Source organism: Pan paniscus, chromosome 5 (genome assembly GCF_029289425.2).
Source record: "Pan paniscus chromosome 5, NHGRI_mPanPan1-v2.0_pri, whole genome shotgun sequence".
Classification (NCBI taxonomy): Eukaryota; Metazoa; Chordata; class Mammalia; order Primates; family Hominidae; genus Pan; species Pan paniscus.
In genome coordinates, this window is record NC_073254.2 from 186706312 (window position 1) to 186720487 (window position 14176).

General features: G+C 50.0%; 1 protein-coding gene across 9 annotated transcripts in view; it reads right to left on the reverse strand.

The window, feature by feature from the left end:
- Positions 1-14176, reverse strand: part of RPS6KA2 (ribosomal protein S6 kinase A2) — a 497623-nt gene that overhangs the window by 91031 nt on the left and 392416 nt on the right. For all 9 annotated transcript variants that reach the window (XM_057302622.2, XM_063605534.1, XM_008973620.5 and 6 more), the window contains 4 exons: positions 10558-10638; positions 8483-8562; positions 4489-4595; positions 864-901 (listed from right to left, as the gene is read on the reverse strand). In XM_057302622.2, coding sequence (XP_057158605.1) covers positions 864-901; positions 4489-4595; positions 8483-8562; positions 10558-10638 — 306 coding nt within the window. The remainder of the gene's footprint in view (positions 1-863; positions 902-4488; positions 4596-8482; positions 8563-10557; positions 10639-14176) is intronic.

The window sequence follows — 14176 nt, forward strand, 5'->3', positions numbered from 1 at the left end:
GAGGCAAGATGCAGTCAGAGAGCTTGGAAGATGCTGCCTGCTGGCTTCCACCATGGGGGACGCAGCCCAGCCAAGGACTGCGGGCAGCTTCTACTAGCTGGAAGAAGCTAAGCAAGGGAGTCTCCTCTAGAGGCCCCCGAAAGGCAGGCGGCCCTGCCGACACCTTGATTTCATTCCTGGGAGACTTATTTCAGACTTGAGGCCTCCTGACCTGTCAGGTGATAAGTTTGTGTGGTTTAAAGCCCCGATGTTCCTGGCATTTTGTTGCAGATGCTATAGGGAACTAATACAAATGGGGTGTCCTGAGACTAGAGGAGCTGTTGCCAGTTTGACTGAATTTGCTGGTGGCTGCCAGGGCTTAGATGGAAACAGAGAGGGAAGTCACGTGGCCACCACCAAGGTCCAGGGAGTGAGGAGGAGGCAGGGACAGCATCAGTGAGGACAGCAGTGCAGGCCGCACTCCAGCGAACTCCAGATGTCTGCCCTCAGGTTAGCACTGGGCATCTGCAAGGCCCACATTGCAGGCTACACTCCAGCAAGACTCCAGATGTCTGCACTAAGGTCAGCACTGGGCACTGGGACTCCTGAACTAAACACCCAGCGACGCTGAAGGAGCCCAGCAAACAGAGCGTGGCAGGGGAGAGGGAAAAGAAGGGGCCACCGGGAAGCTGCATGGGTCTGGACATTATGAAGACGTACAATGCCATAACCAGTCTGTAGCTACAGAAAATTCTGCCAAATCAGAGACAAGCATCTGGCAAAGGGAAGGTGGTCTAAATAAGAGGGCTTGGGCTTTGAGGTGGTCCCCAAAGTTACCAGGGCTGAGATGAAGCCATGGAGGGGGCCTGCCGTCTTTTACAAACCTGTGATCTTAATATGTCCCTCTTCGTCCAGGAGGATGCTAAAAGAAAGGGAGAGAAAACAGATGCTTCAGAAAGAGACCCAGCCTGCCGACGGGCACGCAGAGCTCAGAGGAGAGCTGCGGGGCAGCTGGGGGCAGACGTTTTCAGGGAGCCCTGATGGAGCTGGCCCAGATCCCCACGGCGTGTGCGGTGGGCTTTCCCATCCTGCCTCGCTTCTCCACAGCTCCCAGCTCGAGAAAGCATTTGGTGCCACACCTCCTGGAAAAAGGCATGTGTGTTCGTGCAGCTGGAGGACTGCTGGCTTTAGATATTCGTGGCTCCCCGGGGAAGGTCTAGGAGCCCTCCAGACTGCTGTGCGCAAAGCATAGGTGGAGAGCGTCCTGGGACTGCTGTGGCCTGTGGAGACCCAGAGCCTCGCAGATGGAATGTTTCTGCACTCGGGATGCCCTTGATGTCCAAAGACCCCCTTCTTCTCCCATGTATCCTCCCCTGAGCCCTGCCCTGGCTCACCAGACCCACCCAGGTGAGGCCTGCACAAGCGGGGGCCAAGGCATCCAGGAGCTTCGGGCTTCAGCAGGTACATCTTGTGATGAGACCCGCTCCCGGCTTGGCACCCCTGCGGGCCACTGGGTCCCTGTCTTGTTCCCTGCCAAGCCCTTGTCACGCCATGTGCCGGACGTGACAGTTGCCTTTGCTCCTCCCAGGTATCCTGCCGTGGGGTGAACCCTGCATAGAGAATGGAGGCGGGGTCCGTAAAGGGCTGGGTGCAGGCATAAATCCCTTCCTCCCTGAACATCAGGCTGGAGCCTGGGCTGTGATACCTTGACACACCTGTGGCCCTAAACTTTCCCCATTTATTTATTTGGCTGTAATTAAATCCTGTTCTTCCAGATGCTGGGAGGTACCAGCCTAGCCCTAAAGAGACCAGGAAGTGGGCTGGAAAGAAACAAAGGCAAGGCTTGGAGGATTAATCTGTGATACCTTTATAGAAACCTGTGAAAGGAAGGAAAGCCTGACTTGCTACAGCACAGAGGAGCCTGGAGGACATTATGCTCGATTAAATAAGCCCGTCCCCCAAACGACAGGTGTTATATGATTTTACAAATATAAAATGTATGGTCCCTAGAGGGGCCAGAGTCACAGAGATGGAAAGTAGATGGCGGGTGCCGGGGGCTGGGGAGCTACTGTGCAGGGGGACAGAGCTTTAGTTCTGCAAGATGAAACAGTTCTGGAGATGGACGCTGGGGATGGGGGCCCAGCAATGGGAACGTGCTTAATGCCACTGAACTGGGCACTTAAACGTGGTGAAAACTGTAAAAGTCATGTGTATTTTTCTACAATTAAAAAAAATCTGCCACGGAGTTAAAAAAATAACCACTATTTTCTGGAAATGGGAAGGAAAAGTTACAGCATATAATTAAGATGACAATTTATAATGAACAAGGCAAATGTTTTCATCTTTGCCTTTTGGGCATATTCAATCTTTCCCCAGAATTAAGCACCTTTCAAGATTAATTCTCTAATAATTCTAGTTGAACAACACAACCTTTTCCTTCAAGCTTGCAATTAAATAAGGCTATTTTTAGCTGTAAGGATCACGCTGACCTTCAGGAGCAATGAGAACCGGCACTCCCGGCCTGAGTGGATGCACGGGGAGTGCATCTAACACACAGGCGTCAACAGCCAGGGCCGCACGAGGAGGAGGAGTGGCAACGTCCACACAGACTCACAACACAGCACTCCGACTTGGAGGGTAATTAATACCAGGTTAACTTCTGGGATGACCTTGGCAACGACCCAAGGTGACAGGCCAGGCTCTGCAATCACCTCCCAATTAAGGAGAGGCGAAAGGGGACTCCCAGGGCTCAGAGCACCACGGGGTTCTAGGTCAGACCCACTTTGAAATGGAAATCTGGCCTTGTGCTGCTGCTCTTGTGGGGAGACAGCAGCTGCGGAGGCTGCTGTCTTCATGGGATTACTCTGGATAAAGTCTTTTTTCATTCTACGTTGAGCATCCCTTATCTGAAATGCCTGAAACCAGAAGTGTTTAGGATTTGGGGATTTGGGAATATTTACTTATATATAATGAGATATCTTGGAGATGGGCCACAAGTCTGAACACAAAATTCATTTATGTTTCATATATACCTTCTACACATCACCTGGAGCTAATTTATAGAATATTTTAAATAATTTTGTGTATGAAACCACGTTTGTGTTAAGTGCTTACGTGTGGAATTTTCCACTGGGGGGTGTCACATTGGGGCTCAAAAAGTTTTGGATTTTGGAGCATTTCAGATTCAGATGAGGGATGCTCCAGCTGTATTTACACACGTATTCAACTCACACGTGTGCCTGTGGCGTTCCACGGACTGGTGGTGAAGTCAGATCATCAAGCACATGGGCAAATGCATTTTGCATCCTGCAGTGGATATGGGATGTGACCTGGTTTCTGGGTAAACCCAGCTGTTTCCCATAAATGACAGCTGCATCTAACAACACCAGCTTCGGAGCAGGGCTTGTCTTTTCTCAGTTCCATGCAGGTGACAGGGCAGGAATGTGGAGTAGCAACTGGGACGCGTTTGCAGACCCCAGGGCCCCCTTGGTCTTAGCTCACAGGCACGGGGCTGTCTGGTGGTACCCAAGGCCGGTTGGTCCCACCAGGCCACAGGTGATGCCTCATCTAGGGGCGGCTGTGGGCCCTGGTCTGGGTGGGTGGCATTAATCGGCCCCTCAGGGCAGGGAAGAGTGAGTGAGATAATCATCTACTCCACCTCAGGGATACTGCTGAGGTCAACTCAACCTAAAGTACCATCCTCCAAATCTCTTCTTTTCTAAGTGGATCACTCCTAGTTATGTGTCAGGTCTACAAAGAAAATGTAAAAACAACAACGACAAAATGAAAATGGGAACACTATTATTTTGGAGGGACTTTACTGTTCAAAAATCTAGAATAGATTAGCAAAATATCCTAGAAATAATAGCCTCACAGGTCACCACTGCCAAGGATATACAAATCTCAGTGGACTCTGGGTCTGAGAATTCTGGGGCCGTTGTCTTTTAGGTAAGTTCTTGGGAGAGCTGTTCTGACTGGGGACCTAGAGGTGGGGCTGACAAGTAACTGAGTAGAGGTTCATTGACCACATTCCTGGGACTTGCTGAAGTAGATGAAAGGGCTTCCTGAATCTGGAGGACAGTAGGGAAGAGATGAGAGAGGAGGAGAAACTGCCCTGGAGGCAGCCATGTTTGAGATGGTCCCCAGTGGCCAGATGAGCCTCACCCAGGAGAGAGGGCGGGAATGTGGGTCAGGGTCGTGGGCGTGCCCTTCCTCAGCTCCGGCTTCCCGTGCATCACAGACATGCACCTGAGCCTGGCCTCCCTCAGGCGTTATGAGTGTCAGGTGAGAATGGGCCTGGGTGTTTCCTATGCAAATCAGCAAGGCCACACCTGCATCCGGGCACCTGATGCCTGAGCCGGTCCTGCCGGCACAAGAGTCTCCCCAGCCTGCTCTCCGATATGTCCTCATTTAGGAAATAAATATCTAGCAGTGGCTACCAACATGGGCCAGCAAAATACACGGAGCTGATGGGCGTGGGGAAGTCAGCCCTAGTTTTTTCTCACTTACTTCTCAGGCTTCAGATCTCTGTAGATGATCCCCAGGCTGTGGAGATGGTCTAAAGCCAAGGCCAGCTCAGCCAGGTAGAACTTGACATCCTCCTCTGTGAACATGACCTAGTAAGAAAAAAACAAAAACAAAAACAAAAACACACACAAAAAAACGTTTAACTTGTTTTACGGCTGGTGTGTTTTAAAGAACTCTGCCAGAGAGACTGAGAGTCCACAATGGGGTCAGTTTGCTCTGCGGAACGCTATGGCCCCCGAGTGCTTTTCTGACTCTTCCCATGGAAAAGTGAGTTCCCTCTGCAGTTCCAAGATCAGTGGATGGAGACGAGGGCTTCCCGCACAGGTGACTCATGCCGCCTTGAGAGTGGGGTGCTGAGATTCAGCCTCTCCTCTCCGTGTCCTTCTCACCCCTGCAAATCATTTGGCTCTGGAGTAGGTTTCTGGGTTTACATTCTAACATGAGTGCTGCTCATGTGAATTCATAACAAATGTAATACAAGTAAGACGCTGTGAGGGCTTCATGAGGTGACTGAAAATGGGGCTCAAATATCATTCTTTCCCCATGGATTATCTATCTCCACTCCTTGGGTTGATGCAAACTAGTAGCCTACGTAACCTGCTGTCAACCCAAAGTGGGATTAGTTCTACCAAAGATCACCCACAGGTGGTACAGAGTTGGCTATGGGTGCCCCAAGCCGAGGGGGCGGGATGGGGAGGGGTTTCCAGGTGTTGGGGTGGGCAGCCATATTCCGGGATCCCACGTAGCTGGGATAGCTCAGGGCTGGGAGGTGACCAGGCAGGGATGGCCTAAGTGTCCATGTCCCGGGGGCTCACTCAGGCCAGCCGAAACATGCATGAGGCCTCGGAGCCCAACAGACTCCAAAGCCATCATCCCATAATGACTCATCCCCACCCCCGACTTGTCAGAATCAGCACATAGATTTTGTAGACCCCCTTAAGAGGAAGCAAAATCATGACCACAAGCCATTTTCTATATTCGTCAGGAGAAATCAACGTTACGGAGACTACAAGTCCACATGATTACTGAATTCTTTCCGGTAAGCAGACGTGAAAAATCAGCACGCAGCCACAAGGCTGCCCGGCAAACACAAAATTAGGAGAAGGGCAGCCAGGGGACCTGAACGGTGAGTGGCGTCAGGCCGACAGCCGGGCACCCACTTCACACAGGGGGTTCTTCCACAGGGCTGGACATGCAGGCTCTGCATCCCGACAGTGACTGGTGGGTGCCAGCCACCCATCGGCCCCCCGAGTCCCCGTCCTCCATTCCACGCTTGGCCAGCACCTTTCCCAGATGGATGTTCCAGCCACCCACCGGCCCCCCGAGTCCCCGTCCTCCATTCCACGCTTGGCCAGCGCCTTTCCCGGATGGATGTTCCAGCCACCCACCGGCCCCCCGAGTCCCCGTCCTCCATTCCACGCTTGGCCAGCGCCTTTCCCGGATGGATGTTCCAGCCACCCACCGGTCCCCCGAGTCCCCGTCCTCCATTCCACGCTTGGCCAGCACCTTTCCCAGATGGATGTTCCAGCCATCCACCGGTCCCCCGAGTCCTCGTCCTCCATTCCACGCTTGGCCAGCACCTTTCCCGGATGGATGTTTCTTTTCTAGATTGGTTAATGTGCTCAGTGGACTGACTGACAGCACGTTCTGCTAGTGGCCCGGTTCTTTCCTCTGACTTGACATATCCACACGTGGCCCACCATGGGTTCTGTGTACAATTTAGGGCTCAGAGGCAAACCTGTCTTTCCACTTCCCTAGCTCTTAGTGTAGCCCCCAAGGACAATAGCAGGAAGTTTCTCCATAGAAAGGAAGCACCTCACGGTGTGAGTTCTGCAGGTTCACCAGCACAGCGATGGTCCCCGTAAGATGCTGGACCCCATACTTGCTAAATGACGACCCAAGGTGAGTTCCGCAGGTTCGCCAGCACAGCGACGGTCCCCATAAGATGCTGGACCCTGTACTTGCCGAATGAGGACCCAAGGAAAAGACTTTCCGCAGGTTCCCAGCAACTCCACGAATCTGTGGTGCCCGCCCTGGACAACTTTCCTCCTACTCTGAAATGAAGGCCCTCAGGGGAGACACACATTCCCACGTGGGGAGTTGCAGGGCTTTTTACTGATTACTGTTGTCTTTTTGGTCAGGGGGCCCAACCACAGGCGTGTCATAGCAGCTGCTGGACAAAACCGGACCCCAAATGGACTGACTCCCTGTGGGTGAGAGGGGAGTGGACAAACCAACAGATGACACCACACGAGGAATGGGCAGACACCAGGCTCCAGCATCTTTGGAAATGGCCACACAGCAGGCGGCAAAGGAAGGGGCCAGACGCCAGTTCCCAAAGGGCTTTGTGTAGAGCTTGGATCAGGTTCTCCTGGCCCACTGTTTTTCCTCCATGCAAGGAGCCCCACAGAAACGTGCACCACTGTCCAAGGGACTGCTGGATGCAGAGGGACAGGGCAGCCGTGGTCTCTGGGACCCTTTGTGCCCGATTCAGGAGCAGCTCTGCCTTGTTTACTGTTCATTTGGGGCTTTGTGCAAGACAGCGGGGTCTCCTGCTGAAAAGGGGGAAGGTGGGGAAAAGGGAGTGGGGGGTGTGAAGGCCACTGTTGCTGTGAAAGCACCTCGGCCCCTCCTCCTTTGTATAAGAGATGAACAAGCAGGATCGTCAGAACGGAAAGCCCGGCACTGGCACTGCCATGTCAGAATCTGCCTTTTGCCATCCCATGAAGCAGGGTGCTTTTCACGTCAATCAGGGCCACGGGGCTCTCAGGGTGCAGTGAAGTTGCATCCTGGAGGGTTCCTACCTAAGGCACTGGAGGTCAAGGAGAAGCCCTGGGGTGTGCAGTAGCGGCTGTGAGACAAAGGTGGTGTGCGAAGACCACACCCGATGCTCCCGAACACCCCCAATGTGCAGCCGGCTTAGCAGTACCTCCCTCTTCCCTCCCTCTTCCCAGGATGGAAAGTGAGACCCTGTGAGAGTCTTTCCCAGCCGCTCCTACCCACCGACCTGCGCCTTCCATCTGCGCTAGCTGGGAGGTCAACAGCGTGACTTATGGTCCCAGAGCTGCAGGGGCGCTGCCAGGGCCACCTGGGACGATTGCTAGGGCCACTTGTGCAGCTTCCTTAGAACCAGCCAGCAATGCACACAGCACACCAAACACACACACACACACACCCCATCACACAAAGCACACACCACACATACCACATACAGCACACACACTCAACTCATACATACACACACCCTACATAGGCACACAGGATGTCAAACACACAGACACCCCACACCACACAAAGCACATACCACACATACCACATATAGCACACACACACCCACACACAAACACACCCCACACATACACACACCCTGCATATGCACACATGCACAAAGCACACCACACACCCCACACATAGCACACACCACGCACACCAACCCCACACATGCACACAGCATGCCAAACACACCCGCACATATACACATAGTACACACACCATCACACACAGCACACATCACATACACATCACACGCCTGACATATACACACAGCACACGTCACACACATAGCACACACTTATCACATGACACATGCACACCCCACACATGCACACACACTCACATTCCCACACACCATGCACACACAACCCCAAACACCACGCACACACCCCCCACACACGCAAACACATGCACACCCCACACATCACGCACATGCACTCACACAGCCCCCATGCAAACCCCACACATGCACATGCAGTCTCACAACCCCCCACACCACACATCATGCACACTTGCACACACTCACACATGTACACCCCTCCCACACACGCACTCTTGCACACACTCACACGTGCACACACCCCCCCACACACACGCACTCTCGCACGTGCTCACGTCCTCTCAGTGCTCTCCACCCCTCCTTCCCTCGAGTCCCAGACAGAAGCTCCTGCCCGCCCTCCTGTGTGATGTGGCGGCTGCTCACCTCTTTGGACAGCCGGGTGAAGAGGTCCCCTCCCCGCAGGAAGTCCAGGATCAGGTAGAGCTTTCCTTCCGTCTGAAAGGCTGTGGGGGACAGAGACCCGCATTTTGACAGCTTGTCGAATGTCCTGTGGCAACATCGCTCTCTGGCTTCTCCCTGCTCACGGTGCTGCTTACTCCGGGAGGCTGAGTCACTTGAGAAACAGCAGGACCCCGGCTGGTGACCGGCTCAGAGGGGCAGCACCCGGCAGAGGGGGTCTGACACTGTGAGCGCTGCCCCTCTCTCACTGTTGTTAGGGGGCCTTGAGATTTCTTTCATCTTTCTTTTTTCTCCCCTCCTTCCCTTTTTTAATCGCAAAGGAATTGAAAGATACACGGGGAGAAAGATGTGAATATTTAAGCTGGTATCGTTGCTGGCTTTTGTCGTAATGCATTAGTGAGCAGCCTGAAGATGGCTCTGGTGGGTTTGGAGGACATGTCCTTTCCGTCCTATGGAAGTGCCTTCTTCTTACAGAACTCCACTCTGGTACCAGGGAGCCCCCCGCTTGCCCTCCTCTCTTGAGGCAGTTCTGGTGATAGGTCAGCCCAGTTATTTGAACATCAACAATGGGGCTCACGTCCTAGGTCTGGTCACTGTGAGCTATAACTGCAGACTTTCTGTTTCAGGCCACAGGCAGGCTACACAGCTCCTGCCCACACTCAGCAAGGGCCTGCCTCTGTTGAGCGGGCGCATGAGCATGGGAGGGTCTAGAGAAGCCTGTCACCATCGCTGCTGTGACGACGGTTGCTGCAGTGGCACTGGTGAGGCACCGCGTGGCATCTATTTTATCTACAAAGGAAGTGTGGCTGGAAGGGATCCCAATATCCCTGCATACTAGAAAACGTTTTATTTTCTAAAAGTAAATGCTAGAAGCATCATAAATGTGGGGGTTTTAGAAACATAGCCTCTAGCTAGAAAGCCCTCTACCGGGACTGTGTAAACTGAGTGTGCATTAAATGCTCCATCCTGGGCTTGGCAGGCAGGTGGAGGTGCTGGGTCACCACTGAGGTGATGTGGAGGTCTGTTTAAAGCTCTTTGTAGGACACCCAGTTCTCAATTTCTTCAGAAAAGCACCCTAGCAAGTAATGTAAATGACACGTGGGATGGGACTTGACACCAGCCACTTGGCAGCAGCGGAGGGGGCAGAGTTTTGGAAAGCCAGCCTCTGCAGCCTCCTCTGCTGGGAGGTAGAGGTTTGCAACTGCGCTGCCCACGGCCGAGAAGGAACAGCAGGGTGTGCCCAGCTTCTGCAGGCCTCCTTCATCCTGTCCTCAGATTCACGCAAATCTCACTAACACCTCCCCGACACACCACCTTGCCCTTTGCAACCAAGAACAAACTACTAGTTTTGTTGCTGTTCCCTTCTGTACTTTGCTCATCTGGATTATTAGGTGGGAAAGTTTAATGTAATAAGCCATGAATCTGCAGCCACCATCTCATCACATCTTTTTTAAAGTTGAAGATTTCACTTACTGCTTCTCTGTTGGGATAAAAAGGCAGACAGCAAATGAAGAGAAGTTGTGTGGCAAAGCAGCTATATGGCCTTTGGTTAATTATTTGAGCCTCAAAACATGAAAATAATAAGCTACCTTGAATAGAAGTTTTGAGGGTTCAACAAACTACTATCTTTAAACATGATATTCATTTGAAATGAGGTGTTACCATTTCTGGTTTAAAGAAATTATTGGGTCATAGAGTATTTTATTCTAAAACAACACAAAAATAAGTCATAGATTCACCCCAATCTAGGTTAAGATCTTCTAAATTATCAATGGTATGGTAATAATTTAATAATGGATACCCCACCTAAAATTAGATCTTTGAGATGAAAACAAGGGCTTCTTGCTCTTTCAAAGAAAATAAATACAGAAGAGATTAAGCGATCAGGATAGAAGGCACCTTCATCCCCAGGCAGGGCAGGACTCTATGGTATAGGAAAGATTTTCTTCTTTCTGATCTGTTATTTCTTTTTCAATTTTCTTTGATCTGGAGAAGGTTGCCCTGCGTCCTCTTTAAAGTGTCATTTTGACTCTACTTACCATAATGAAGCTTCACAATGAAGGGGTGATTCACTTCTGCCAAGATGTCTCTCTCCATCTTCGATCTCACTCGGTCCCGAACTGCAAAGTAGAAAGATAAAGGCTTTCATGAGGCAGGAAATAAGAGTTCTGAGGAACACTGAACATGAAATACTAGATATAATTCCCGCCAACTTTTCATTAAAAAATTTCAAACATATACAAAACTTGAAAAAGTTGTACAATAATCCTAGATTTAACAACTGCTTATGTTTTAATACATTTGCTTTCTCTCTCTCAAACATATATATATTATATATATATTATATATATAATATATATAATATATATATATGCATCTCTAGCTCTCCAAAAAATTGTAGGCAGCACGACATGTTACTCTGAGGTGCATGTGCAGGTGTCTCCTAAGAATAAGGACAGTCTCTTAGCATAACTCTAACACCTACTGTCCCACATAGGAAAGCCAACAATCACTCCATGAAACATCTAACATCCAATCTATATTCACTCCTCCCCTCCACATCGTTTTCCCGACCTAGGATCCAGTTCAATTATATTGGTTGTTAAATGTCTTTGTTTTGCTCCTAGAAGACAATGGTCCCACACCTATTTCCCTTACCCTGTATTTTTTCGTGGACTTTTTGGGAAGTCCAGGTCAGTTTTCATCTGTAGAATGTTCCACATTCTGGGTTCGTCTGATGGTTGCTCATTTGCTTTCTATAACTCTTGTATTTCTTGTAAACTGGAGGCGTGATAAGATTGGGGCTAAATGATTTTGGTCACCAGGTGATGCCTGTACTTTAGCCTGCCTCAGATCAGGGGGTGCCTGCTGGGCTCACCCTCTCTGTGTGATGCTAAACGTGATGTGTGGTTGAGGTGGCAGGTCACCATCTCTCCATGGAAAAGGTCTTCATGTCCCTTTGTAACAAGAACCTGTGGGCTGATATCTGGCATAGAGTGACCTGCGGGTTCCCTAACAATCCTTCCTCCAATGGTGTTAGCATACGTACGTGATCCCTGCCTGAGTCATTCAGGGCTACAGAACAGCCATGTCCACATTTCTGATGGAACTGGAAATCAAGAGGCAGATTCCTTCTCTCCCTCTCCATGAAGATAACCATGGACCATGTACTTTCTGTTGAATTTAGTGTGTTACAACAGTTACATATTCTTCTTAGTGCTCACACTATCTCAAGTGTGGCCATCTGGGAATACAGATGTAATTAGTTTTGATGCAGAAGCAAATGAACAAACAAAGAGCACAACTTGAGTAAGAACAGCTTTAGCATTCCCCTGGGCAAGCTGCTACACCCAGGGCAGTATCCGGGACCCCACACAGCCCCATGAGCGATGGGAGAAAATTTCTTCAAACATTGCTATTGGGACAAATATGATCAGTATTGTATCATGGGCCAGGTATTTAAATTTATCCATATTTAGGACTTGTGATACATACTGCTAAAGTTTTATTTAAGAAATTCTTCACCAAGAATGCTGCAATAATAAAAAGAAAATAGAAAATTACAAACTGGGAGGATGTGGAGAACTTGGAACCATCATGCATTGCTGATGACAGTGTAAAACGGCGCAGTCACTGAGGAAAATAGCTTGGTAATTCCTTACAAAGAAGTAGAATTACCGTGCAACCCAGCAACTCTGCTTATAGGATACACATCCAAAAAAACTGAAAGTATGGATTTGAACGGGTTCATCCACCCATGTCCATGGCAGCATTATTTACAACAGAAAAGGAGGAAGCAACCCAAGTGTCCATCAACAGATGGATAAACAAAATGTGATGCTGTAGTAAATACACACACACGTACACAAACACACACACACACACAATGGGATATTATTCAGCTCTAAAAAAGAGTAAAATTCTAACACACAATATGAATGAAACCTCAGGACATTATGCTAAGTGAAATAAGCCAGACACAAGAGGACAACTATTGTAGGATCCCACTTATAAGAGTTGCCCAGAGTAGCCAGAATCAGAGAGACAGAAAGCAGGATCGTGGTGAACAGGAGCTGGAAGGGGGAGAATGGGAAGTCATTGTTTCCATCTGGGATGATACAAAGATTTTGGGTATAATATTGGTGAGGACAACATTGTGAATGTATTGATGTCACTGAACTGTTCACTTACAAATGGTTAAAATGATCAATATTATGTTATATATGTCTTACCACAGTTAAAAAGAGAAAGTCCTTCCTCATTCCTGGGTCCCTGAGTTTCACTGTCTCAGCTCCTGGTTTTAATACTCACACCTAGGATTCAGGCTGTCTGAAGTCCACCTTTGTCTTTGGTGTTGGGACAGTTTTGCTTTCCCGTTTGGTCTGTAATACTGTCTCCGGGGGCCCAGGTGGTGACCGTGGTGTATGGCCCTGCAACCCAGCTCACTGTCAGTGTCACTGTGCCCTACTCTTGGCTTTGGTTTCCTCATATACAAACCGGATGAGATGGCTCCCCCTCCTGGGGCTGCCTAAGAAACCTGTGCAGTGATGTGTGTGCCACAACAACACGGGGCCCGCCCACACTGTGCCGCTTCAGGTGTCATTGCAGTGACACCTGTATTATATGCTCAGATCCCATTTTTTTCTTTTTCTTCTTTTCTGATCTCTCCTGGCTGTCCCACTGCTCTGCCCATCCCCCTTCTAACCCCAGACCCTTGTCATCACAGTAGTCCTGTGACATTCCTTAGAGCAGGGGTGTCCAATCTTTTGACTTCCCTGGGCCACACCGGAAAAACTGTCTTGAGCCACACATAAAATACACTAACACTAGCTATAGCTGATGAGCTTCAAAACATCACAAAAAATCTCATAATCTTTTAAGAAAGTTTACGAATTTGGGCTGGGCTGCATTAAAAGCTATCCTGGGCCCCACGTAGCCCACAAGCTGTGGGTTGGACAAGCTTGCCTTAGAGTCTAGACAGGCATCGAGTAGGCACCCAGCAGGCAGTGCTGTGGGCAGAGCTGGGGGATACTAGTGTCTCCCCTAAACCTCAGCACCTCCTTCCCCAGTGGTCCTCGCAGTTCCTAATCCCTTGAGACCAAAACACCAAGGTGGAGGGTGCGGGAGTGACTGCTTATCACTTCTGCCCAAGGGGACACAGGAGGTCCTTCTTCTGCCTCAACTAACGGAATCAGGATTTTATTGCTTAAAAGACCTTGGGGAGCATGCAATTCAACCCCATGTTCTTACAGAAGAGGAAACATGCTCACTGCAGTAAAAAGCATTGCTTAAAGTTAGGTAGCTCCTGGTAGCCTGGAGGAAGGAGACCCCTGCCTGCCCCCCTCCACTGGGTGAAGGCCTGGCATACGTCCCAGCCAGCATGTGAGCACTGTCCTCACTGGACACGGGGGCAGCATGGACTGTGGCACGGAAGACAAACGCTGGGGAGGAAAAGGGGGAAGCAAGCAACCTGGGTTGAAGGAGATTTAATGAGAGGGGCCATGAATGGAAACCACTGTCCCAGTCGTTAAAGTGGAGCACTGTGTTCAGAAGCCAGGATAGTGCAGAACACTTTCAAAGAATACAATTTTGTACCCCTGGCTATGATTTTCTCTCTAGAGTAATGACCCCGGAGTTTAGAGATTCTTTTCTTCCTTT